This window comes from Alligator mississippiensis, chromosome 11, assembly GCF_030867095.1.
Source record: "Alligator mississippiensis isolate rAllMis1 chromosome 11, rAllMis1, whole genome shotgun sequence".
Lineage (NCBI taxonomy): Eukaryota > Metazoa > Chordata > Crocodylia > Alligatoridae > Alligator > Alligator mississippiensis.
This window is the reverse complement of record NC_081834.1, coordinates 26,348,390-26,374,215: the sequence shown is the minus strand read 5'-3', so window position 1 is coordinate 26,374,215 and position 25,826 is coordinate 26,348,390. Positions and strand designations below refer to the sequence as shown.

Sequence of the window (25,826 nt, the reverse complement as noted above, 5' to 3'; positions counted from 1 at the left end):
TTAAAAATAAATAAAAAACAAAAAACAGAGATGCTCATATACTCCAGGAGCTGGAGCTTACAGAAAAATGCAAAATATCATGAGACATGATAAAATGGTGAGATTTAGCAACACTGCAGGTGCTAATAGGTAGACAAAGAAAGAATAAGCAGCAAGGCTTGACAAAACAAGTGGACTTCAAAGGGCAGGAGAAGAAAGGGTTTTCCTACATTCATCAGGAAGCTGATTTTAGAGCAGACAGTTGGGAAAGCATGAAAAAGCAGAAATTCAGAAATTAAAAAAGAAGGAATAATAGAGAAACTGGGAAAATACAGAAAATGAAAAGGCAACAAAAATGATGGAGTGATACAGAGAAGAGTGGAGCTGGGATACTCTGAAAGTGAGGGGCTTTATATAGGAATCTCCCTTTGAAGAGACTTAGTTTGTTCATCTTACTGTACCTTGATCCCAGATGCAACTGTTTTTCTAAAGCAGGTTTTGTGGCATCTTAGCCAAAGTCAGTCACCCACCTTTGAAAGGGGTATCTCCACTTTGCAGCAAGTTTATCACTTTCAGGTTTGTTTGGATGCATTCCTAACTACTCCACTTCTGGCAGGTCTCCCACTCTTCTCTCACATGCATAGCTTCACACCTGGACTGTCCTTTCTGTATACCTGCATGTCCTCAACTGCTCCAGAGTCACAGTGATCAAGTCACTAGTGCTAGTGCTAGTGCTAGCACCAGCACTAATTAAGCATGCCTCTTTTCAATGCCAAACACCGACAGACAACACTCCTAGGGCCCCACCACAATATGTCTACACTAGCCTAGTTTACATCCATTTCACACACCAATGTCAATTACACAAGGGCCTGTAGACAATAGATCTGTGGTTCTCAATGTTTTTAAACTCAAGACACCCCTCAAGAGACCCAAGGCACTCCTTGGAAAATACCAACTTTTAGTTTTCATTCATTTTTTGACTACATAAAAACAATGGAGCACTTCTGTTGCAAACAACTTGGAAAGGCCTCAACAGGTAAGAATGATTTTAATGCTATGGACTCCTATTTGAAATCTCTGGGTTTATCTTGTGAATTATTTTTGCACATGTAACATTGTATGATACCCCACAGCAGATCTCAAGGCACCCCACGGTGCTGTTGCACCCTGGTTAAGAATCACTTCAATAGATGTATAGCTATCCATCTTGGGATAGCTGCACATATAAGGTATTACTACAGCACCTTTAAATGGCAGGGCAATTGTCTGGCTGCCTGGTATAATTTGCAGTCACATGGTACATAGACTGGTATAATTTACAGTACTGAAGTTTTACCCCTATTTTTCCCAGGTAATTCTACACTTTGTTTGTATATTGTGCATCCTTTTTTTATACCTGCCCAAGACTCCCGAAGTCACATACCCATCATAGCACCCATTTTCTACTTTCACTCCTGAAGAGTTCCAGGTTTTGATGGCCCTACTCACAGAGATGCATTTAGAAGGGAGTCTCACCTGGATATGAGTCACAGGAATGCAGACATCTACAAAATACTTTCAAAACATATGAAAAATAAAAGATGAGGGGAGTAGCAGAGGTATTCCTAGTACTGAATTAAAGCACAGATGCTTTAACAAAGGAGTTTAGCTGAGGTCCCCGAGGCCAAAGGAAAAAAAACAAGACCTCTGGAAATGTTCTCTTCCACTATCCCTACCATGAAAAAAAAAGGACTACACTTTTGTCACCAATGCTACCATCTCACCTAAAAATGACATAGTGGACATCTTTCAAAAATGTACTCCAGACAACACAGCAAGCACCGAGACCCTATGTTTACCATCTGTTCTGACCAGGATATTTTTCTGGCAGGCAAGGTTTCTATGGCCTGGCAGACTGAGACATCACAAAAACTTTATGCAGACAACCAGCCCAAAATGTCTTTGAAGTGGAGCTGTATCAGTAAGCGTCATGTGCAGCATTGCAATCCAGCTTTTTTTGCAGAGTAATGTCTGCCACCCTCATGGGCAAAGCTAGAACTTTCTTTATGTCTGCTCAATTCCAACATCTCTACCACATAGACATAAATTGCTGTAAAGCAGTTTTATTTTCTGGTAATACCAGAACCCACAGCCATCAGGACACTTGTTTCTTCCAAGTCCTCATTCCCAAACTACTTCCTGCTTGCTTTTCCTCCCCACCCCTAGTCCCCACAAATCTCCTTTCTCCAACTGCTCCCTGCTTAAAAATTCAAATATATAATATGGCATACATGTTTGCTATATATTGGTTTACAGTTATATAAATGTCCACAGCTTCTAGCTAATTTCAGATGTTTTCAGATATGTTGTCCGAAGCAGGCTTCTTAGACATTTCAAAATGCACAGACTTTTTCAAACAATGCATCATTCAGTCAGAGAGTTACTACAGGTTTCTATTTGTTTCATGCTCATCTGCAGATGTCATAAGAGAGAACTTGGTAACAGAACTAGATGTTTCCATGTCTCTTATGGACAAGGGAGGGGAGCTCCACAATTTGGAACATTACCAAATTGTGGTACATTACCACAGGGTAATGTTCCACAATTTAAGAAGAGCCTAAAGAAGCATACATGCTACTCAGCCATAATTCCACCCATTAAAAAATACCACTGCCATACATTCATATAACATTTTTACAGGGATCCTATACAAGGAGGAATACATGTGGAAAAATTCTCAGCATCTTCATAGGAGAACATAGGAATGCCATTCCATTGCTGGTATAGCTATATTGGAACAAGAACAATACATTTTGAGAGGTGTGATGGACCTCTATTCAGAAATGTTCCACCTCCTGCTTCTCCATTGTTGAGGCTTTCTCATTTGTCTCATACATTGTGCAAAATAGAGCAAGTACTTGTCATATGAGGTACATCATGATGTGAAACTTCACAATGAGGTGTCACCATGTTCCCTTCATTCTTCTAAATGCAGCCACCACTGTCATGCTGCAGTTACTGTACACTTGAATCACACCTTTCTCTTGTCCTTGTGTCTCTTTAAAGGCTTCATAAAGCAAGAAACAAAGAGTAATCTGGGTCTTCAAGAATGAGAGAGGAAACATAACTAAATCTCCATAGTGATCTAGGGAGCAAAAATGTTCTTGTTCAGCCCTTGAATTTGTAAAGATCTTGGCAGCATAGATTTTTCCAGACCACCACACAGTAACACTGGTGAGTCTTTCACCATGAATAATGAGGCCTTGCAGCACCATGGAGAAGTACCTTCTTGCTGATAAAAGTTTTAGTCTTGTGTAAGGGCCAAATAACAGGCACTTGGGTCCCATCAATAGCCCCTATCCCATTGGGGAACCAAATTCATGCAAACCTATAAAATCTTCTGTTCACTACCAGTCTTTATGTCACAGCACAGTAGCATTTTGCACCTTTATGGCAACAGGCCTGGCAATACCAAAAAAGGTCAGCAACTGGTTGGTAGACATCAGGTGTGGTGAGGTCCTAGGTGGTGACAGCAACATGATTCCAAAAGAAATAACTGCTCAGTTACATCCCCCTGTTCACCCCTCTACAATCACATTATCATGGCATTCAACCCCATCTAAAACCACAAAGAAAATCCATTCGGCTGCATAACTGCCAATACATATGCATCCAAACTGTATTGAGGATTATCAAAAAAATCACGACTTCCATTAAACTATCCTCCATCCTGCCTGACAATACATTACTTTGAAAATGTTTGTACTAGAAAAATACAGAAAATGTGATCCCAAGAGAAGAATAATGGGGTTTCATTCATTTAAACCCAAGTTCCAGAATTCCTGTCTGTTTTGATAGACATCCCACAAGAAAAAAAGAAAAGAAACGAAATTGGAGTATAGCACTTGGCAGGGGATTATAGCACATTGAGATATCTGCCTAGAATTCTCCATAGTTAATTCAAACACAGAACTATCCAAATGCAATGGTTAACAAGAGAAGTACCTTAAGTTGGTATTACAAAGCAGTGTGGGTTCAGCTCAGTTATATATCTGTAATTCACAGCGCTTAGAGCACAGAAAAAAATCCAATACAAAATCTCTGCAGATAAATCCTGAGAATCAAATGAAAGATGTATGCAGAAGAGGAGAAGCTAAAGCAGAGATTCTCAAAGTGGGAGAGCACAAAGTGGGAGCGCGCTTGGCAGCAGCATTTTAGAGAGATGTAAGTGGAGAAATCAGAGAGGAGCAGCAGAACACAGCTGAAAGAAGAGGGCAAGACATTGGCTAAAGGTTTGATGGAAAGGATGGTGAGAAAGGAGTGAATTCTGAAAATAATGTGTAAGAAAAAACAGCTAAGTATTCTGACATCCTGGATAGGAGAAGGAAGAACAGCAAAAAAAAAAATGATAGCGGCAGAGTACAACTGAGTGACAGTGAGAACAATGGAATTGCCCAGGGAAGTGAAGTACAGAGAGGATATTGAGAAGAAAGGATGAGTTTAAAAAATGTTGCATCTTCTATGATGGTACTCTTGTATGATCACAAAGGTCCAAACTTGAATCCCAAGTGCTCTTTCAGTTTGCTCTACTTCTGAATATGAGCTTCTATCTTAAAACAACAAAAGGGACAATTTAAAGAGATAAACTACATTTTCAGGCTTCCCCATTAAGATTAAACACAGTCTAGACTGCCCAAATGCCTTGGACTTCAAAGCATTTCCTTTCTTATGAGGTTATACAGTAGCTACAAACTTTTGTGGTCTCCAAATAAGGGGCGGTGGGGGAGGTAAGGCGGGCAGGGAATTCAACTAATTCACTTCATCAAGCCTTAATCCTTCCTGTCCTAAAGCCTAGGATTATAGCACTTATATTTCTCTTTCATAAGGTTCTTCAGCATAGAGTAATGCAGCATAACAAGAGTCATTTTAATAAACTAAAAACAGAGAGGAATATGAAAAATTTATGTGACTCCACAGTAAAAGATATAGTGTATACACGTGTATGAAAATACACACACAAAATATGTACTATATATGAACTCTACGTAGGATTATAATTGGCATTAATTCTTTTATCTTCTATTAGTGTCACAGAAAATTAACAGTACAACATATCTTCCATTTATTTAAAGCAATAACATTGCTTCTATTGTTATATTTTACATTCTGATGTTATGTTGTTTATGTTATAATACAATAATATATATTCAAGCAATAATTCACATAAATAATTTGATGCTATCTATTCCTATTTGGCACTTTATTTTGTTAATATAAGGAAAATTATCCCATCCTAAATTTTTTAATCACGTATAATAATATCTCAGAGAAATAACATTTAAATGTGTTTTAAAATAATTTTTTTTCTTTCTCCTTTCTCTTGACTTCTTAGTATTTGTCTTCTCTACTCTTTTACAAAAATAATTCCGCCAGGTTGGGGTCAGATGCAAGAAGTCACTTCATCTAGATATAAAGGCCACAGATAGTAGAACAAAAGCAAAAGATCTTACAGAGACTATGTGCAGGTTATACAGACAAATCAAATTACACATAGAAGAACTAAACCACAAAGTACTTTTAACACCAGTAATAAATGTTAACTTATCATCATCTTGATGAGTAGCTTTGGTACCTGATTAAAAGGAGAAACACTATCAGATTTGAAGGAAATGAACAAAATCAAATGTGCCATTGCATTCTGAATAGATGGGAGGCAGTGATAGATGAGGCAAGTAGAATGATCAATAAATCACTACAACAGTCAAAATGTATAATGAATAAATAACCAGCATCTTGGCTACCAGTACAGTCAATTAGCTTTGGCTTATTAGTTCTGGTTGTTTTTGTTTTGTTTTTTGTTTAAATAAAAGCTGAGCAAAAGTAGCCATATCTTTCAAGTTCATAACAACATCAGGCAGAGTGGAAGTATTGGCATGGAAATGAGATTCAACAATAGAATGATGACCCTAGGAACAAGCAACGAAACTATAAAAATTAAAAATTAAGACTTATAATAGTCCACTCAGCAACTTGCTGGATCTACCTGGGAATCTAACATTGTCAGTCATCAGAGATGTGTCCTCACCCTCTGTCACTCAGCACCCAAATAATGTGCTTCAGTCTGGGCCCATTCATCCACATGGTTGGCTGATGTACAGCTCAATGCAACTATGCACATCACATCAGGGAGTCTAAGGCAAACCTCTGTCCTGGCTGGCAGTATTAAGATCATTCCACTGCACATTTGGCATGAAGGTGGTTCAGCCAAAAAGGCAGCAAAGCTCACCTGGCCTCCCTTACATTTGGATCGAATCCCACACATCCTCAGGTTAGCTTTGCCACTCCATAACTTCTCAGCATAATCTTGCAGGCAGAGATAATAGGTTCAATTACCAGTGACAAATTCTTTCTTGTTGAATATCCCACCATTTAAAAGCCAGGTTTTGATCTGCTGTGTTGCCTGTGGACCCTCCTGAATAATTTCTACATGGATCAAGGCCAGTGCACTGCCAGTAGATAGATGACTTTCTCAGGACAACCTAAATTGAAGATGTAACCAAATATAGACCTGGACTTGTATCACAGAGGACTGTCTCTTTCGCAACCAGAGTGAATGGAAGTTTACACATGCTAAATCCAGTTTTCAAGTTATTCTGTGACTTGGCTTAGCTCATTGTCACACAATAATGTTAGCACACAATAATGCTAATATATAATTCTGACACATAATTAAATAAAATCTTTTAAACACTGGCAGACATGGTGGATAATGTCATCCAAAAAAGTAGAAAAAAGGCAACACTGTTATCAGTATAAATGAGAACCAAAGCCATGCAGATGAATAAAGACCCCATGAGTTGTGGCAAGAAATGTGATGTGAAACTGAGTCAACCACTGATGTATCCAGCTGCCTGCAAATTTCATAGATTTCATAGATTTCATAGACATTAGGGCTGGAAGGGACCTTGGAAGATCATTGAGTCCAGCCCCCTGCCCAAAGGGCAGGAAGTCAGCCGGGTTCATAGGATCAAATGGTAAAGATATTACAAATCTGACCCATGGAGGACTTGAAAGAAGGGAATTTTAAAAGCTAAATCACCTGATCACAGAACCCTAAAAATGGAGAGTGTTCATACACTCCTCTGACAGGCTGCATGCACAGTACACCAACCCATCCTTAAAGGAATAGAATGTGATAAAGCAGAACAGCTGTTATGTATTCAGAGATGCAAGTAAATGTATTCCATATTATTATTTAATGTATTATGCCTGTGTGAATAAAATGACTAAAAGTCTGTATGTCTCCTTCTGGTTTATTTATTCTTAAATTTGCACTCAGTACTTTAACTCTTCCACTCCTATCCAAATAAAGTATCAAATCCTACTGGTTCTCTCCATACAAACACACGAGAAAACTGGCTTGAGTGAATTTCCAGCAGACAATCCCCAGTTAGTCATACTATTGTACAAACCCTGGCATCAATGCAAATTATTTACCCAGGGTAAATTTCATTTTTCAGCACATGCCCCAACCTTGATAAAATATTACTAACAGCAAACTACCCACCATGAATTGTTCTTTTGATCACAAGCAAATTCCCACATCTACTGCCAAGCCATCCCTGGGACTAGTTTGTACAGGTTCTGACAAACTTTTGGTCAACACAAGGTAAATCCTCAGTCCTAGCAAGCAGAATGGAAAAGACAATTGCATTTACTGCTAAATGTTCTGCAGGACACCTGAGCCACGGCTTGTTACAGTCAGCGGGAAAAAAGAGTCCTCTTCATTTGGCTGATTTTGGATAAGGCTCTAAAAAGGCATTTAGGGTGGTCTTAGTCTTCCTGATAGCAAACACCCAAAAGTATCCTTACCCCGGCCTGTTAACTCACTCATGCAAGTCCCCCGATGGATTTCATAGTGCTTACACACACAAACACCCCCATCTAGGTCTCGAGTCATAACTAGATTCCTAACGTTATTCATAATGCTATTTGCATCAGACATTTTTTTAAAGAAATGTCCAACATTTGCCTCAAACTGAAAGGTGCCTTGACCAAGTCTCTGCATAGCCAGTGTCTTTTGAAACATATGCATTTCTTTTCCTTTTCTCCCCTTTCCCACCCCCCAGGGAAAACAGGTGTGGGTGTGAAGTCAGCTGCCGCCTCGGTGGACCACGTGTTATTTAAGACGCTTTGAATTGGAAATATCTTTCTGACGAATAATAATAAGTAAGGAGTAGTAGTATTTATCGTTATTCTTATTACTGTTGCTATTAAACTGAACGTTTCTGCTAAAGAGCCTGTTCCTCTGACGCCCGGCAGCCTTGGGCTGACAGATGTGCGCAGACCCGAGGCCGGAGCAGCAGCGCCGCCCGCGGCCCCGAGCGCCCTCCCCGGCCCGGCCCCGGCCCCGGCCCCGGCCCCGGAGGGCTGCCGCGGGGCCGGACAATTGGCGACGCTGAAAGTTGTGCGCGAGCTCCCGAGCCGCGCACCAGCCCCGGCCCCGGCGGGGTGGCGCCTGCAGAAAGTTCCCCATTAACCCTGCCAGCCCGGCAGACTGCCCAGGGCTGGTGGGAGCAGCCAGGATGATCTGTCCTTCCGCCGCCGCCAGCGAGAGGGCAGCAGGCAGGCGGGGTCGCTGAGGCCCTCAGCAGCCCGCGTCCTGCGGAGCCTGGCCCGGCCGCCTGCTCTAGCCGCTGAGGGCTCCAAGCCGGGACCTCGCTGTGGTGGATGCTCCCCCTCGCCTGGTGTCGGCGCTGGAGGCTGAGGGAGGCTCTGGGGATGAGCTCCTCTGCCCGGCTCCTGTGCGCTATCCCCGGGTTCACAAAGGAACCGGATTCTGCGAGAGTCATACGCTAAGTGGCCGTGTGGCTTCACAGCCTCATTTTTGCAGAGCCTCGCGATTTGGTTTCAGGTGTCATGGGGTAGGATTGTGGCAAGCATAACTGCTTTTCAATGTGTTCAGAAGAAGGCCCCGCTGGCTTTTCGTAGCTGGGGCCATTTCATTTGTCACTTATTTACCCCACTTTTAGGGCAACATACTTCTCTCCAACCCGTACAATCTTTCTCCGGTTCTGTATCCTGCTTTCCTTATCTCTGCAGAATGGCCAGAGACATCAGTCTAAGATGGCCAGGTAGGGGGCCCAGAACATCCCAGTAGATTACAGATGGACCACTTTTGCCCTGTGGTTGTAACTTGAGGAATGGACTTGATACATTTGTACCAGATCAAATGAAGGTGAGATTTTGAAGCGGAGCTGAAGTCCGTGTGCACATTTTATTTTGTTCATACAGTACTAGACTTTTTCAGTTTAGTTTAAGTCCATTAGGAACATGTTTAAGCTACACCAAAACGTGAAGATCTTAAACAGAAATAAGTGACTGCACACAAGTTTATGTCAGGGGCTTCCAAAATTTGTTTGAAAATACACTGATTTCAAAGGGGGAGCTTAGTTTAAAAATCAGTAATAATGAGCCCTTAACTTCTTAAATCCTTTTATATTTCTGACTATGATTTTCATGGCCAACAGCCTTTGAGAATTAGAATGCTAGGAAAATAGGGCTGGAAGGACCCTTAGAGGTCAGTCAGTCCAACCTCATCCCTGTCTAAGCCTTTCCAGAGAAATAATTGTTCAACCTGCTCTTAAAAACTTCTGGTGGTGCAGAATCTACAACCAAATGTTTTCTAGACCTGTAAGAATTGTTATTGCTCTCCTCTGGACTTTCTCCAATTTGTCCTTGCAGGACTTCCTATCAGGCCTTAGCAGTGCTGAACAGAATGAAAGAACCATTCCCCATGCCTTACATAAGACATTCCTGTCAACACACCCCAATATTTTGTAGAAATATTACATTGTCTACTCATATTCAGCTTCTGGTCTTTTATAGCCTTCAGATGCTTTTTCTGTAGTACTGTAGCCTTATCAGTCATTCCCCATGTTGTCTTCATGCATTTGATTTGTTCCTCCCTAAGTATAATACTTTCACTTTCACTTGTAGAATTGCACCCTATTTATTTCAGATAACTTTTTCAAGGGTGTTTTGAATCTTGATCCTGTCTTCTAACGTATCTTCTGTTCCGCTCAGCTTCTTTTTATGGGTCAATTTATTAAAGGTATTGAGCATGATTAAGTTTAGGACAGACCCGTGGGGAAAGGCACTTGTTGCTGTCTCCCTGTCTGACAGTTAGCCACTGACAACTAGTCTTTGAGCATAATTATCCAACCAATTAAGCACCCATGTTATAGCAGCTTATACTATCTGTTTAATTTAATTTTAGTCCTCTTGCCTGGTAACTGACAAAATGATCGACTATCATATCCATAATTTTTATTAAATTAGGAATGGATGGGAGGTTAATACCACCAAGATAAAGAATGTGTGAGAGGCGTAAAAGCAATCAGAAGATCTGATGGTGCTGGACAAAGTTCTACCTGTGCTTGTTAAGTGATGGGAACTTGTGCTACAGCTCCTAAAGTTATATAACACTCAGATGTACTTCATTTACGACAGATAGCTTTGGTCCCAGAGCTACATATTCCTTATATTTTTGATGTTTCCTATCACACTTTTGAAATACAGTATCAATGCATGCTTCTCCCTTCCAGAATACCTCAGCTCTATGCTGGTTGTGCCATCTCTCTAGACGAAAATGTAAGTGATTAACTTTGTAGCGCATTTAACCTTTGACATTTTTGATAGGAGTGCCACAAGATTGCCAGTTATTGCCAAAGTTTTTGGATTGTGGCTATCTGAGCCCCGATTCTAACAACTGATTTAATATAAACCGTTTTAATATATTTCTTGATTCCCTGGTTTCAAGGCACCAGATGCAGAGTTTTTTCTTCATTACAGAAAAAGCAACATAACCTACAATTAACATTTTTCCTGTTTAAAATATTGCAGTTGAAATCTCACTACAGCTGGTGCCAGTCAATTTCAAATAGCCCTCCCTATGCAGGCATAGTGAATTCAAACTAAGCAGTGATCCTATCATTGACTTCTGTGGGAGCAGGATTAGGCCTTTGATGTAGTCAGCTGACCATTTTACTATGTGTTCTGGAGATGATTGGTAAATTATGTAAAAGCCCAGAGAGGGAAATCACAGTTGTGGAGGAAACAAACAGGAATCTTTATATTGGATACATACACGGCCCTGTATTTTAAATTGTAATGTAACAGGTTTTTGCTTAGTGCTTATTTGTCCAGTTATTTGGTCCATCGTGTTTTTAGTAACTAATATTGCTAGAATTATTTTGCTATTGATGTTAATAATTTATTTTTAACATTTGTAAAATCATTTCTCATAGGTAAATATAAAGGGCCAATTCTGCAAGATATCTGTCTGTAGAAGAGTAACTCCAGTGTTTAGTCTGCAGAGAGCTTGTGGGAACAGAATCCTAAATTTAAGGGGGTCCTGACTAAGAACTGCAGGGAGTGACCACATAAATTTTTTATTATTCTTAGAGCTGCTTGATCACTTGAGTTTGAACATAAGTATGGTTTCATGGGTGACTTAAGTGTAGACAAATCTGTTGGTTTTTTTCTGTAGAAAGACAGAGACAGTTATAGTTTCCAAGGAGATAAATGCTATCAACTGTATTGTACTTAGTTTACTAGTGTCTTCACAAATTCTTTACTTTTTTTACAACCGACATACATATGTCACAAGGATGGATGACTTCAGCAATCCTGTATGTGTGCTTAGTGAGGTACTTTGTATCATCTGATGTGATAGTCTTTGCTCCATATATAGAAATGCTTTAAGAAAAGGCCCAGATAGTCAGTAGTAACAACTAAGCACTTTCCAAATGTTTGGTGCATCCTAGCTAGCATGTGATGTAACACAATTTTAACTGTTTGCCCTCTAATTAAAAAGCAACAAAGAGTAATTATATATGTTTTGTTATATAACAGTGAATGACATTTATCATTGGTCTAGTGGTCAAGTATACTCTGCTTGGTTTTATACAGTGTGGTCTCTCATTTATTTGCATCTAACCTCTATAGTGGGTATACATATGCTTCCAGTTCTCCTGTGTTTGGTTGGCACTAATTACATCTTACAACATGAGTCAATGCAACAAACATGACCACATCTGAGCTGCAGGTCCTAAAAAGAGTGTGAACATGTCAGATGTAGGCCTCAATGAAATAAAAACTAGAATCAAGCCTCTCCCAATATATATATGCCATATATAATTCTATATTAGGAGAGGCTTGATTCTACTTGAGTTGCCCCCTTGGAATATATTTGCCTAAAACAAGAACAGCATAACTGAAACAAAGCAGTAAATTAGCTTCTATGTTGAATAGAAAAAAAAAAAAAAATATATATATATATATATATATATATATATATATATATATAATTTGTTCTATTTAATATAGAAGTTTAATTTACTGATATGCCACTGGGTTCCCAGGGAATGCATGTTCCCGCTTGTGGGGACAAGACCATGATGTCTGGTAGCTTGCCTTTCCTTCAGCCCTAGCTTAAATTTTCCTTTAAAGTTAGTATCTGGAAGTGCTGTCTCTCACTCCCACACACTGTACTCTCTCCCTATACCTGCATCTTGTAAAATAGTTTGTACAGCTAAATATACCATATACAAAGCTGGATATAAGAAGACCGAATGTCCATTATAATGCAACTGGTTGTGTAACAGTTAGGCAACAGCAATATACGTATTGTATGCTGTTTATAAATTCTCTGATAAAAGTTGTTAGAAAAGTCCTAAGTGATATAACATACAGGATTATGCTGTACATACAACAAACATCCTTCTGACTAAAGCATCATTATTGTACCCTCATTTAAGATATTTTAAAGAGACTATGCCTTGAAATTTCTTCATGTTCTCCTTTAAACTTTATGAGACATGTATTTAGTATGTTGTTCTTGACAATAAAATCACTATTAAACATTTTGTGTAATATTACAAATTATCAAACTATAATCCCTATTAGCTGTGTAAGCAAGACTTATTATTAGCATTTGTATCCAATGATCTTAAATTAAACTTAATTTTCTCTGGCAAATCCCTCTCCATAAAACTTTTCTGTGACAGATTCTATTTAAGAATACTAAGTAGTTTTAAATAGCTAACAGTCTCCATGGTTATATTATCTATGTGATGTTGTTAGAACATTATGAAACATGCTATAGCTCTATATTAAATATAGTTACTACAGTCTATCTGTTAACAGAGAAACAGATATTACTGTATTTCTTTTTGTTCAGTGAAACCAATTTGTCTCTCTTTTTGTTGCAGCTGTGTTTTTCAAATAACTTAAGGATTTATGGTTGTTAAGCTTGAACTGGAAGACAGTACAAGGTAAGCGTGTCTAAAATTACATTAAAATGCTTATTTCTTAGCATGTGAAACTTGGCTCTGTATTAAACAACTCAAAAGGAAACCCCCAGACATTTCCTTCGTAAATATTTTTTTTTATGGAGTGGACAACTGTAGCATTAAAAAGATCTGAAATATTGTAGACATTTAGCATAAACTATTGCTTGTTTGTATTTTACTATTATTGTTAGAGATTGTTCACATTCTTGGAATTCATCTCTTGCCTCTCTGGGGGGTTTGCAAGTTCCATGCAGGACAGGAAAGGGTTAATGTGCTATTGTGAGTTTGATATTCCCAGCACTGTCACACTGGACCTAAATCTAGGCCTACAATGGATGCTACACCTGAAGTAGGTATCAGATGGGGAGGGATGGGTTAAAGGGTAGAACACCGTTCAGTTAGCTGTAGAGTGGGAAGGAGGACAGACTTTAAGTTTGCTCTGTTTGTAAGAGGCCTGAATGAGACTAAGAATTGTTTGAGACAAACATCTGCCAAAGCCTCCCTGGAGCAAGGTAAGCCCATTGCAGGAATATTGTTCTGGATAGAGACAGGGTAGCTATTGCTTCCCTAGAGGAAGATGGGTCTGATCTGGGCTTACTGTATGGTTTGTCACCTGTAGCTTGCCTGCTGCTGGTAGCGCCCCACTAGAAGGAAGTAATGGTTAAATAAATTACCTTTTTCCTGATGCCCCCCATGCACCTAGCATTGGTTGATTCTGAGCCCCAGTAAGATGCAGCCACTCATGCAAAAAAGTAGCCAGCCCTCAGATTCATTTAAACTGAAACAAAGACCCTAGTCCTGCAGAGTTCTGCCTAGACACATTCCCATGCCCCCATGAAACAGATTAAAATAGTGAGGCCTAAGCATGTCATATTAACACTAAAGGAGAAGTTTTTAAAGATATGGATCAATGAAAATGGGTTTATAATAGAATCTACTTTGGGACTTTAACTGAGGCTTTTCTGGTAACATAGTGTTGTTTTATTAGGATGTAAGCAGATTCTTAAACACTTGCTTATTTGCTTCCCTGAATCTATATTCATGCTGTTTCTTGCATACTGAATGCCATTCATGTTCTATGTGATGAAAACAAAGCTGGCCTGGTAGTAGAGCCTACTGCAGTACTTTGGACTTAATCTATAACTTTTTTCAACTGTAGAAGGTGATTGGATCAATCAAAAGATCTGACACAAAGTCACTAGTTTTGAATCTCTTTAGAGTCAATACCCCTTGGAAAAAGCCAGCTTTTAGCCTTCACCCATTTTTTAGCTGCAGAAAAATAATAGAGCAATACTTTGTTGCAAAGATCTCAGAAAAACCACAACTGTAGATTTCTATTTGAAATCTTTGGCTGCATGCACATGTGGCATGGACATTTGGTTCCACTGGGACAACTAGCAAGCAGCGCACCCTGTGCCACTGCTAGTTGGCCCTGGGAAACACCTGTGACGTGCAATCTGGCATGCGGCAAGTTACCCAGGGTGGGGTACGGGAGGCTGGGGCCAGCACTGGGCTGGCCACAGCAGCCTTACCTGGGGCCCTGGGGACCTCCTGGGGCTGCAGCAGCAATGATTCTGCCATGCGGAGCCTGGCCAGCAGCTGCAGCGTGGCTGAAACTAGCCTGGCTCCACTTTTGAGCAGTGTACGCTGCCCCTGCATGCACTGCTCTGCTTTTTTCCCTGTATGTCCAGGGGTCAAAAAAAACCCCTCCGTGCTGCTCCCTTGTCGTACAGAGAACAACTAAACGTGAAGTATGTGGTGCCGCAGGTGGGTCTGCACCACCACATACCACATGGCAGCACTCATCTGGACGTGGCCCTTGGGCTTAGCTTATAAATCATGTTTGCATACCTAACAATGCTAACATTGCATGGCACCCTTGAAAGCATTTCAAGGTACCCCAGTGTGCCATGGCGACTTGGTTGAGAATCGCTGATCTAATAAGTACTAGTTCTAATATTCTGAAACAGATGACTGACTTTTATGGCAGCAGAGGCAGCCCTGCCTAGGCCCCTCTCTGAGTCTTAAGAGGCAACCCACATATGGGCTTGTCCTTCTTCCCCCCCATAGTGGATCACTTGCAGTAACCTAACATAGTGGGGTTTTGAGCATTTGTCTTGTTTATTTACCCCTAAAGCCAGCTTTGTCTGGTTGTTACACATTTATGCACATATTAAAAGAGCCCTAAAGAGCTATGAGTAGCAGCAGTCAACCAGTGCAGCAGCAGGTTATTGAAGGCACTAAGTTTGTGCTTTTTAGTAAGGGTGTGGTCTGCAAAATTTCAGGTCTTGGCTATGTTTTCTCATGAGTTTTTGCTTGTGAAACCCTGCGAGTTGCAAGAAGGATAAATCAGTGCCATGTTTGGACTAGGACATTTAAAATATCTGTTGGTGTTTCCAGTGTTAATGTTTAAAGGTTATATTCCATGTTGCTTTTTGATCCTTTGTACCAGGTAAGATCAGGGACCGCAAGAAAGGGGACTGCATTGGCCAGAGGTTGGAGAGAATGGACTGTAGCATGGGTCAATCTGTCCCCGAGGCATTTTACACTCTTGCAGTGGCCCACAGGGCCATTATAAAAGGGGCACCACTAACAGGACTCCTTTGATCTGGGTTTAGGAGCTACACTGCCTCAAAAGCTGCTGCAGAGGGGAGGCACAAACTGCTTCCCCCTTTTGCCCTGATTCTAATTCTTTGTTTTCAGTGTCTTTTACCATGTATTATCGTGTCTGTAGATGCATGCCTTTTTCACTAGTGAGGGGTTTGGCTGACTTGCACTAGTATTTTGTAGTATGATTAGTGCTTGCTTTTTGAAACTACCTAATTTTAGAACATCCCTTGAGACAATCCCCTTTGTACATCAGACTTCTTAGAAATGTCTCCTTTTTACTTAAGAGTTTCTTAACTCATTGTTTTAATGATTTTTTTTTTGGAGGGGAGGTAGCAATAAGTAGGGTCAGCAGCTGGTATTAATATCCGGCTGTTTTATTATGGAATAGAAGCAATGCAGGTTAAATAGTAATCTTTGTGTTTTCATACTGTTTTTCTAGTCCTATGGTGGTTCTTCAGTAATTATAATTACATTTTTAAATGAAAGGTTCTAGCTACATAAAATAACTCCAGTATTGCCAGGCAGGGATCCCTTCCTGTTTGTTTCACCTTTGCCATCAGTCTTTTGAATGTTTTTCCTGCCAGCTCTGCCTTTCCATTGCTTTGTGGGTGCCCAAAAGACATCTTGTAATGAAGGTTCCCTTGTGGAGCTGAATTGTTTGAATTCTGCTGCAACTTACTGAGCCCTATTGTCTGAGCATTGTGTTAAGTATGCTAAAACACATACCTTCAGTTTCCTGATTACTCTTCTTGCCTGAGTCTTTATAGTTTCATAGTAGCTAGGGTCAGGAGGGACTTGAACAGATCATCTAGCCTGACCCCCTGCCACAGGCAGGAACGAATGCTGGGTTCACAAGACCCCAGACAGGTGATTATCTATCCTCTTTTTTAATTTACCCAAGGTAGGGGCGAGGGCCACTTCCCTAGGAAGTTGGTTCCAGATTCTGGCCACCCTAGGTGTAAAATATTGCCTCCTGATCTCTAACCTAAACCTATTCTCCATCAGCTTATTATCATTGTTCCTCGTCACCCTAGGTGGTGCTGGGGAGAAGAGGACTCTTCCTATTTGCTGATGATCTCCCCTGAAGAGTTTGTAGGCAGCCACTAGGTTCTCCCTCAGCCTCCTCTTGCCAAGGCTGAACAGGTTCAGGTCCCTCAGTCTCTCCTGCTGCCCTCTCACCAAATGGGTAGCCCTCCTCTGAACCCTCTCCAGGCTGGCCACATCCCTTCTAAAGTGCGGCGCCCAGTACTGGACGCAGTACTCCAATTGCGGCCTGACCAATGTTGCATAGAGGGGGAGTATCACCTCTCTGGACCAGCTTGAGATGCACCTTTGGATGCATGACAAGGTATGGCTGGCCTTGCTGGCTGCGGTCTGGCATTGGCGGCTCATGTTCATCTTGGAGTCAATAATGACTCCAGGATCCCTTTCCGCCTCTGTGCTTTCAAGAAGGGAACTCCCCAGCCTGTATGTATGCTGTGGATTCCTTCTCCCAAGGTGCAGCACTCTGCATTTATCTACGTTGAACCCCATCCTATTCTCATCTGCCCACTTTTGTAGTCTGTCTAAATCTAGTTGCAGCCTCTCTCTCCCTTCAAGTGTGCCCACCTCACCCCAGAATTTAGAGAAGTCCAGTCTGACCGTGTGGTTCCAATCATTTACAAAGTAGGAGACATTGGTGCTCCTCAGCTTCATTCAGCCTATGTTCTGCTCCTGGCACTTTCTATTCAGAACTTGTCACAGATTGGTATCATTGCTCTGGATTGCTTCTTCCTTTAACTCTGCCTCTCCTGCCATGACTTGTCATCAACTGCAGTTTTGATGTCTACAAGTCTCTGGTGTCTGGTTCATTTACACTACATCAGTTCTGAGACCAGACTGATGTTCACAGACATTCATATCCACTACTGGTTAAAAAGTGTGGTGAAGGTTGTCAGGTGGCTCAATGGCTCATCTTGCTCAGTATGTCAAAATCCATTCTTGACATCACAAACAATTAATACTTTTTGTCTTTGATAGGTCTAATTGTACCAATGGGCAGTGGCTTCTCTTTAGTGGTTCTGGGTCAATTTAGAGTTTCAATTTGCCTGAAGGTTTTCTTACTACTGCTAGGTGGCTGATCCAGTCGGTGCTGCTGCTACCTTGTAGGCTTGCCAGTTCCTTACTGATTCCACCCTCCTGATTCACCTCTTGGTCATAGTAATCTCATGGGCATATAGGGATCTATTTCAAACCTCATCTTGTCCTTCTTGAAGTGAGTTAGGTTCGTACCTTCTGTTAGAATGCTGGACAGAACTCACAGTGACTGTTTTCCCTTCTCTCTCATGTTAAGGATATTTTAGTGTTGTAGTGTGATCAAATCCATGGCTTATATTGCTCTGGTACCTAGCAATGGGTGGCACTCCTATGTGTCAATTACTATAAATTTCAAGTGAAAATGCCTCTTGTTTCTTGGGTTTATCAGCAGCCTGCATTTGCCCAGTGGCCTTGGAATAGTTTTATTGTACATCACCAGCGCTTGTCACATTTGTTATTTATCAGTATTGCTGGCATAATATTGCAGCTGGCTCCCAATCCCTCTGGAATCAACCTCACAACTGATCTAATAGCACAGTTGCAGAACTATGGCAGTGGTATTTCTGCCCTCCCTCCTTGTCCAGCAGGGTTCAAATTACACTCAGACTCTTGGGGGTGGGGGTTGCGGTGGTGGCTGCCAGAAGGAGCCACCACCTGACATGCTTGGAAAGGCATGGGGTGGGCTGGGGGCTTTCATCTTTTATGCTAGGGGGGACTTTTGGGAGGCTCTCAGGCCCCCCTGAACCCTTCTGTATTTCAAACCCTGTTCTCCAGCCTATATTGAAAGTCCTTGGATGCACTAAAGTCATGGTGCTGATCCTCACCCCCTTTACTGAACATTTCTAGCATCCTCAGTCCCTGCATATACTTCTTGGGGGGGCTCTTCCAGAGGAGACTGCAGCATTGGGACATAACATGGTTCCGTTTCCTATAGCCATTCTTTCATATATGGTAGATATTAGTCACACTGCTTAATGCAGTTCTGGAAGACATTTAGGGCTTATCTACATTGCAACAGCAGCATGTCTGGGTACTATGGAGCCTGAGTATGCCCTACCCATGACTGCAGGCAAGCTCTAAACTCCCAAATTTGCCTGTAAGGCTGCTCCAGACTGGACCCTAGCATCTGCTTCACCCACCACAGACCAAAGGCTTGAGAGCAGATACTAGGGATGGGACTGGAGCAGCCTCATTGGATTTCAAGTTCTGGAGGATGCTTATAGACTTGGGTGGGCAGGGCATGTTCCAGCCCCACCAGGGCTGGGACACTAGGCAGCTATTTGACCCGGTGTCAGTTCTGCCCGCTTTGGATGCCAGCAATCTGATCCAGAGCTCTAGACCGGGTTCCTGCTTCGATCCAACTGACGCAGCTCCAAAGCTTCGGAGCCGCCTCAGAAATCCAGCCATGGGGTATAATGGGGAATCAATGAAATATCTATAACTTTGTTGTTTTTTGTCTGACTTGGGTGAAACTTGCAGGGGTGGTAGCTTCTGGTGAGAGCATGAAGCCTACCAAGTTTCAAGAAGATCGGTATAGGGGTTCAAAGGGAACTGCACCCCATTTTCTTGAAAGCAAAACTCATGTCACACGTATGTGTTACACCACAGGGGGGGTGAAAACTGCAGGGGTGGTGGCCCCTGGTGAGGCCACAAAGCCTGCCAGCTGTTGAGGAGATAGGTGAAAGGGTTTGGGGGGAACTGTACCTCAAGCTGCTGACAGGCAAAACTCATGACATGGGTGACGCTGTGTGTATTAAGGTGCAGAGGACTGAAAACTGCAGGGGTGGTGGCCCCTGCTCAGGCCACGAAGCCTTCCAGCTGTCAAGAAGATAGGTGCAGCGGGGTTCTGGGGCCCTGCACCTCTGACTGCTGACAGGCAAAACTTGTGACATGGGTGCTTGTGCAACTGACTGTTTCTGTCTTGGGGCAGTTGATTGTCTGTATTGATCATTTCCTCTCCTTAGTCTGTGGTTTTCTAGGTGTTAATCATTGCTAATTAACTCATAATTACCTTAATTAGGCCCTCATGGCACACCAACATCTTACAAGTTGAGGTTGCAGGTGGTTTTGGCACTCTGCCCAAAAATGTTGCCGACCCCTGTTCTATACCACCTATAATCATCCAGTAGTGCACAACTTATTGTGGATCAGCATTCAGAAGTGTTTCATGTTTGCTTTTCCAGACCTGTCCTGGTTTTCTTGTTTGTTTCTGGGTACAGTTGTAAGTATTGATTTTTGATCTGGAGAGTTATATATTAGGACTGTGTGAAGCTTCGGGTGCTGATTCAATTTGAAGGAGATTTGGCCTGATTTGGTGGCCAAATCTCCAAATCTAAATTGAATCTGGGAACCAATAAAAAGCTCTCTGAATCTTTTGGGAATCGATTCAGAGAGCTTCGATGATTCGGGCAGTCCCTGCCTGCTGCAGCAGGGAGCTGGAGCCAGACTCTATGCCGGTAAGTAGGGGACAGGGGACCGAGGGGCTGGAAGAGGTGAGATAGGACCATTGTGGGGACCTCCACCAGGCCCCATTTCCCTGCCTGCTCCCCTAGCATCTCCCACAATGTCTGCCCCACCTGGCCCCAGTTCCCCGCCCCTTAAAAAAACCCTGGGCTCGCCAGGTGCTGTCGGGCAGGGGGGTGATCCCTGCTGCTCACCACTGCCCCATGGTGTGTGGAGGGCTCTGCCATGAGCCCCCTGACTCCTGCCCACTGTCCCAGCCCCCTCCCCCCCCCATGGCTGCCCCACCTGCCCCAGCTCCCAGTGCTTTAAAAAAAAGCCCCAACTCACCAGCTGCTGCCAGGTGGGGGGGCTATCCCCACTGCCCCACGCTGCATGGGGGGATCTGCCATGAGTCCCCCTCCCCCACTGTCTCAGCCTCTGCCCCCGCCCCCCCCGGCTGCCTCGCCCACCCTAGCTCCAAGAAAAAAAGCCCCCCAAGACCCCTGGATTCACCAGCTCCTGCACCAACCTCGGGGCTTCAGGGGGCTCATGCAGAGCCCCTCATGCAGCACGGGGCAGTGGGGATCACTCCCTGCTGGGCAGGAGCCAGTGAGTGCAGGGGTTTGGGGGTTGTTTTTTTTTTCTTAAAGGGCCAGAACTGGGGTGAGTGGGGCAGCCATGGGGGGACTAAGACAGCAGGTGGAGGTCGGGCGACTTGTGCAGAGCCCCCCACATAGCATGGGGCAGTGGGGGGGAAGCAGGGATTACCCCCCCACACACATGCCACTGGGCATCACCCAGCACAAGGCTTTTTTTTTCTTCTCAAAGTGCTGGGAGCTGGGGCAGGCAGGGCAGCCATTGCCGTGTTGGGAGAGCAGGCAGGGGATGGGCCTGGGCGATTCAGAGATTCGGCTGCTGCAGCTGAATCTCCAAATAAGATTCAGCTGAATCGACTCAGGACAGTGATTCAAATCACCAGATTGAATCACTGTCCCCTGAATGGGCAGAATCCGAAGTGAATACTAGCCGCTTCATATGGGCCTATTATATATCTAGTTTTGGTCCTCCCTGTCTAGAAACCACTTTTACACCATGACTGTCAAAATCATCTTTTGCCTAGCAGTTCTTTAACTGGATGTTTCGATAGGGAGTGCATGCCGAAGGGCTGGACTCTGACCTGTGCTCACTCAATCAAGCACAACCTGAATATATTTAAATCCTCTGGTCAGTCTGGAGAGTTTTTATTCCATGTGTGAGGACAGAGGCCATTGTGGGGAGGCATTAAGCTTCCCAAATCTGTGCTTTAAATACAAGTCAGGCCTTTATTTAGAAATAGAAAGTCTCTTTTCCATTTTGGTTTATCTAATTCCATATAAATATTTTAGGATATATGTTTTGACCTATTGTATGCTTCCTTCCTTTTTTCTTTACTGTAGTGCCATGAAATAAGGAGTGATTTTGGTTTGTAGTTATTTCTTTGCAATTATATCCATTTCCATGGCAGACGCATGTATAGGAATTAATCTGTTCTCATAAAATACTTATATACTTTTAAAATAAATTAAAAAGGTAAATATAGGAAAACATACAAGAAAAAATGCATTATGAAAACAAGTGAAATGGGAAACTATTAGCCCATTACAGTTAATATTAATGAAAATATTCTTGATTTATTTCCAGCACAAGTCACAAGTAAATAGTTGAGTTCAAAACATTTTCCTAATAAATTCAGGAATAGCAGAAGCACTCTTATTTAAATGAGCATCCTAAGAACTTCTTGGCATCATAACTATCAAAGTAACTAAAAGTGCTTCCTTCAAAATTTACATGTTCTTCAGTCAGTTTATAAGTGACTATAACATTAGTTTCCCATAAGGTGAATGGGATCTCTTCCTTTATGGCAGTGTTACACCAGAAGAAATTATGTACAGGTTTCCCTTGCTTTATGCTGTACATTCATTGCTGGAAAATGACACATAACTCGAATCCGCATAAAGGGAACCCATTTTACAATGTAACAAATAGGGATATGTTCCAAGACCTCGACTGTACTGACCCCCAGACCCATTTCTACCACTTCTACAAGACAATTTTGGTACTCACCAACAGCAGACAGTACACACAATCACAGGGCACTATCATAATGGCATTGGCAACTACAGAAACACGTGTCACAGACAATGAGTGAAGAGCACAGATCCACACAAGAGACTATATTTTGGTGTGTGTCATTCCCACAATGCACTGCACAAAACAGCTGATTCTGGGCCTCCACCACTGATCACGTAAGAGTGAATGTACCTTGCATATAATGAATTTTTGGTATAAAAAGGGTCAGTATGTAAGAGAGAATTCACACATACAGAACCTGCATAAAGAAACCTGTATACTGGTATGACTAGTCATGCCTGTACAATGAGGGGGAAAGATTGTACTGTTCTGTGTACACTGGTACATTTAAGGTGATATAACTGTTGCAGATAGACAAAGCCTAACATTGTGGAAAGTAGTGATGAGCATAATCAGTAATACAAAAAAGAGTCTAGGAAAGATGTGCGGAGAGGAAAGCTGTGCGGAGAGGAAAGCTGTACAAAGAGGAAGGGTGGTCACATGGTTGCCATTTAAACTTTCCACACCAAATAGACAAGTGTGAAACCCTCTACCCCGGAAAAATGGAGGTGGGCCTGCCAGACTTAAGCAGGAGGCAGGAAGCAGCCAGTGTACATGTTCATCTGACAAATCCGTGCAAGTTGAGCTGATATTTACCATGTTAATTAGTGCTGACTGAGTCAACATCCACTCCCCAAACACATCCTGTCAACCCTACTGGAGGTTATGATCACATAAGTGTATCAGCCAGTGGGAGAATTAATAACAGCATGGGAAGGGAACTGTCTGTGCTGCCAGTGGGGAGGGAGCAACTGATCTGTACAGAGACACAGCAAATACACAAACGGATAGCCTGAAAGCCATCAGTCATTGGATCTTACTTTCTGAAGGTCTTGTGGTCTAAATGAATTTTTTGAAGGACATGTGGGTAACAGTTTGGGGAACCTGTATATACAGTTTATGAGTTCCACATTTAGAACTCTGTCAAACTGCAAGCTCCATCCTGATGACAAAGCTAGTCTGCTTTTCTGTACTCTTGCCTTTGTTTTGGGGGGTGAAATTCTTATTCCTGTTTCATTCAGTGTTAAGCTGGGGATAAGCTTGATTGGAAAGTCCTGCATTTCAGATGGAAAAAAATGTATACACAAATACACACTGGGAATGAATGGCTACATTGCAGTAATGCATAGAAAGACCTGGGGGTTACAGTAGACCAGCGGTTCTCAACCTGGGGGGCTGCAAGCAGTTTTCAGGGGGTCCTTCCAGCCTGGCCCTGCCAGGATCTGCCTCAGTCCCCTGGGGCTGAAGTGAGCCCTGAGGAGGGGTGGGGGCAAGCCGGTCTCATCTGGCCCTACAGCCTCCATCTTGCAGGCAGCACTAAGGGTAGGCAGGAAAGCCTCCACGCTGCTGCTGCTGCTGCTAAGGTGAGTAGGACTTCAGGGCTCCCCTCTGCTAAGCCCCACCTGCTGCACCTGGGGCCATGTGGGCAGGGCTGGGGAGCCAGGCAGTTGTTGTGACACAGGTGGGCTGTGTAGTTTTTATAGCATGCTCAGGGTGTGGGGGGGTGGCGGGGACCTCAAAAAGAAAAAGGTTGAGAACACCTGCAGTAGATCATAAGCAGGATGAGCCAACAGTTTGCTCTTGTTTCAAACAACAAAACAAAACAAGAGCATGCTTGGTTGTATTAATATAAGTGTCACATGCAAATCAAGGGAAGTGATTCTTTCATTCCATGCAGCACTTGTGAGGTGTCACCCGGAGTTCTGTGTCCAGTTTTGGAGCCCGCACTTCAAAAAAGATGTAAGCAATTTGGAAAGAGTTCAGCGCAGAACCACAAAAAATATTATGGGTCTGGGCCAGTAAGACTTATGAGGAAAGGTTGAAAGAACTCTTATTTAGCCTGAAGAGAAGACACAGTGGGGATTTGATAAGACTTCAAATACCTGAAAGGCAGTTAGAGAGAGGATGGAGATGGGCTTTTCTCTATGGTTGTAGTGGATAGGACTAGGAGCAATAGCCTCAAGCTACAGCAGAGGAATTGCATTAGGCTGGATATGAGAAGGAATTTCCTGACTATGAGGGTGGTCAAGCATTGGAACAGGCTACCTAGAGAAGTTGTGGAATCTCCATCCTTGGGAGTTTTCATGAGCAGGGTGGACAGACACTTGGTTGGGATGGCATAGTAAGGGATGCTCCTGCTTTGAGCAGGGGGCTGGAGTAGATAACCTCTTGGGATCCCTTCTAACACTACTTTCCTATGATCCTATAGGTAAGAGTGGGAACAAAGGCAGTTACTGTGTAGCAGCTGAGTTGTGGTATGGCCCCTACCCCTTGTTAACTGAAGGCACATGATCTGTAGTAACTGTCTGTGGACCATGAATGGAAAAAGTTTGAGAAGATCTGTCCTGGAAGACTAACTTAAACTCCACAAACACAGTCATCAGGAAAGTAGGGCAGGGAAGTTTGTGAATGTTCTTCCATTTTATCTGGCTATGTACATTCGTTGTGCTTCCTAAAGTAAGGAGCAATTAATTTTTAAATGTCTTGGGTAAAGTATATCTTATTTGTTTAAACTATGACTTGCCTTTCTAGAGGTATTCTGTATGCTAGAGTTCCCAGAAGGTTGGAGCACAGAAGCAACTATGGTGTGTTGTGATCAGCACCTGTCTTTGGGTCACAGGACAGCTGGACCATGAGGTCCCATTTCCATGAAGGAGCAAAACTTTGTGCACAAGAAGTGTGCCACAGAGGTAAAAAAAAGATATTGTTAGAACCTGCTCAGACCAGGCGAATCACAGAAACATAGAAAATTAGGGTTGAAAGGGACCTCAGGAGGTCATCTAGTCCAACCCCTGCTCAAAGAAAGACCATGTCCAACTAGATCATCCAAGCCAGGGCTTTGTCAAGCTGGGCCTTAAAAACGTCCAAGGATGGAGATTCCACCACCTCTCTAGGTACCCTGTTCCAGTGCTTCACCATACTCCCAGTGAGTAAGTTTTTCTTAATATCCAGCCTAAGTCTCCCTTGCTTCAACTTGAGACCCTTGCTCCTTGTTCTGTCATCTGTCACCACTGAGAACAGTCTAGCTCCATCCTGTTTGGAACCACCCTTCAGGTAGTTAAAGGCTGCTATCAAATCCTCCCCCAGTCTTCTCTTCTGCAGACTAAATAAACCCAGTTCCCTCAGCCTCTCCTCAAATGTCATGTGCCCCAGCCCCCAAACCGTTTTTGTTTGCCCTCTGCCAGATTCTTTCCAACTTATCCACATCCTTTC

The 25,826-nt window shown here is 42.6% G+C and overlaps 1 protein-coding gene across 9 annotated transcripts in view; it reads left to right on the top strand.

The window, feature by feature from the left end:
• Positions 1–13,235: 13,235 nt before the first annotated feature.
• Positions 13,236–25,826, top strand: part of ZNF280D (zinc finger protein 280D) — a 155,985-nt gene continuing 143,394 nt past the window's right edge. For all 9 annotated transcript variants that reach the window (XM_059714702.1, XM_059714705.1, XM_059714704.1 and 6 more), the window contains exon 1: positions 13,236–13,298. In XM_059714702.1, coding sequence (XP_059570685.1) covers positions 13,264–13,298 — 35 coding nt within the window. In that variant the 5' untranslated portion in view covers positions 13,236–13,263. The remainder of the gene's footprint in view (positions 13,299–25,826) is intronic.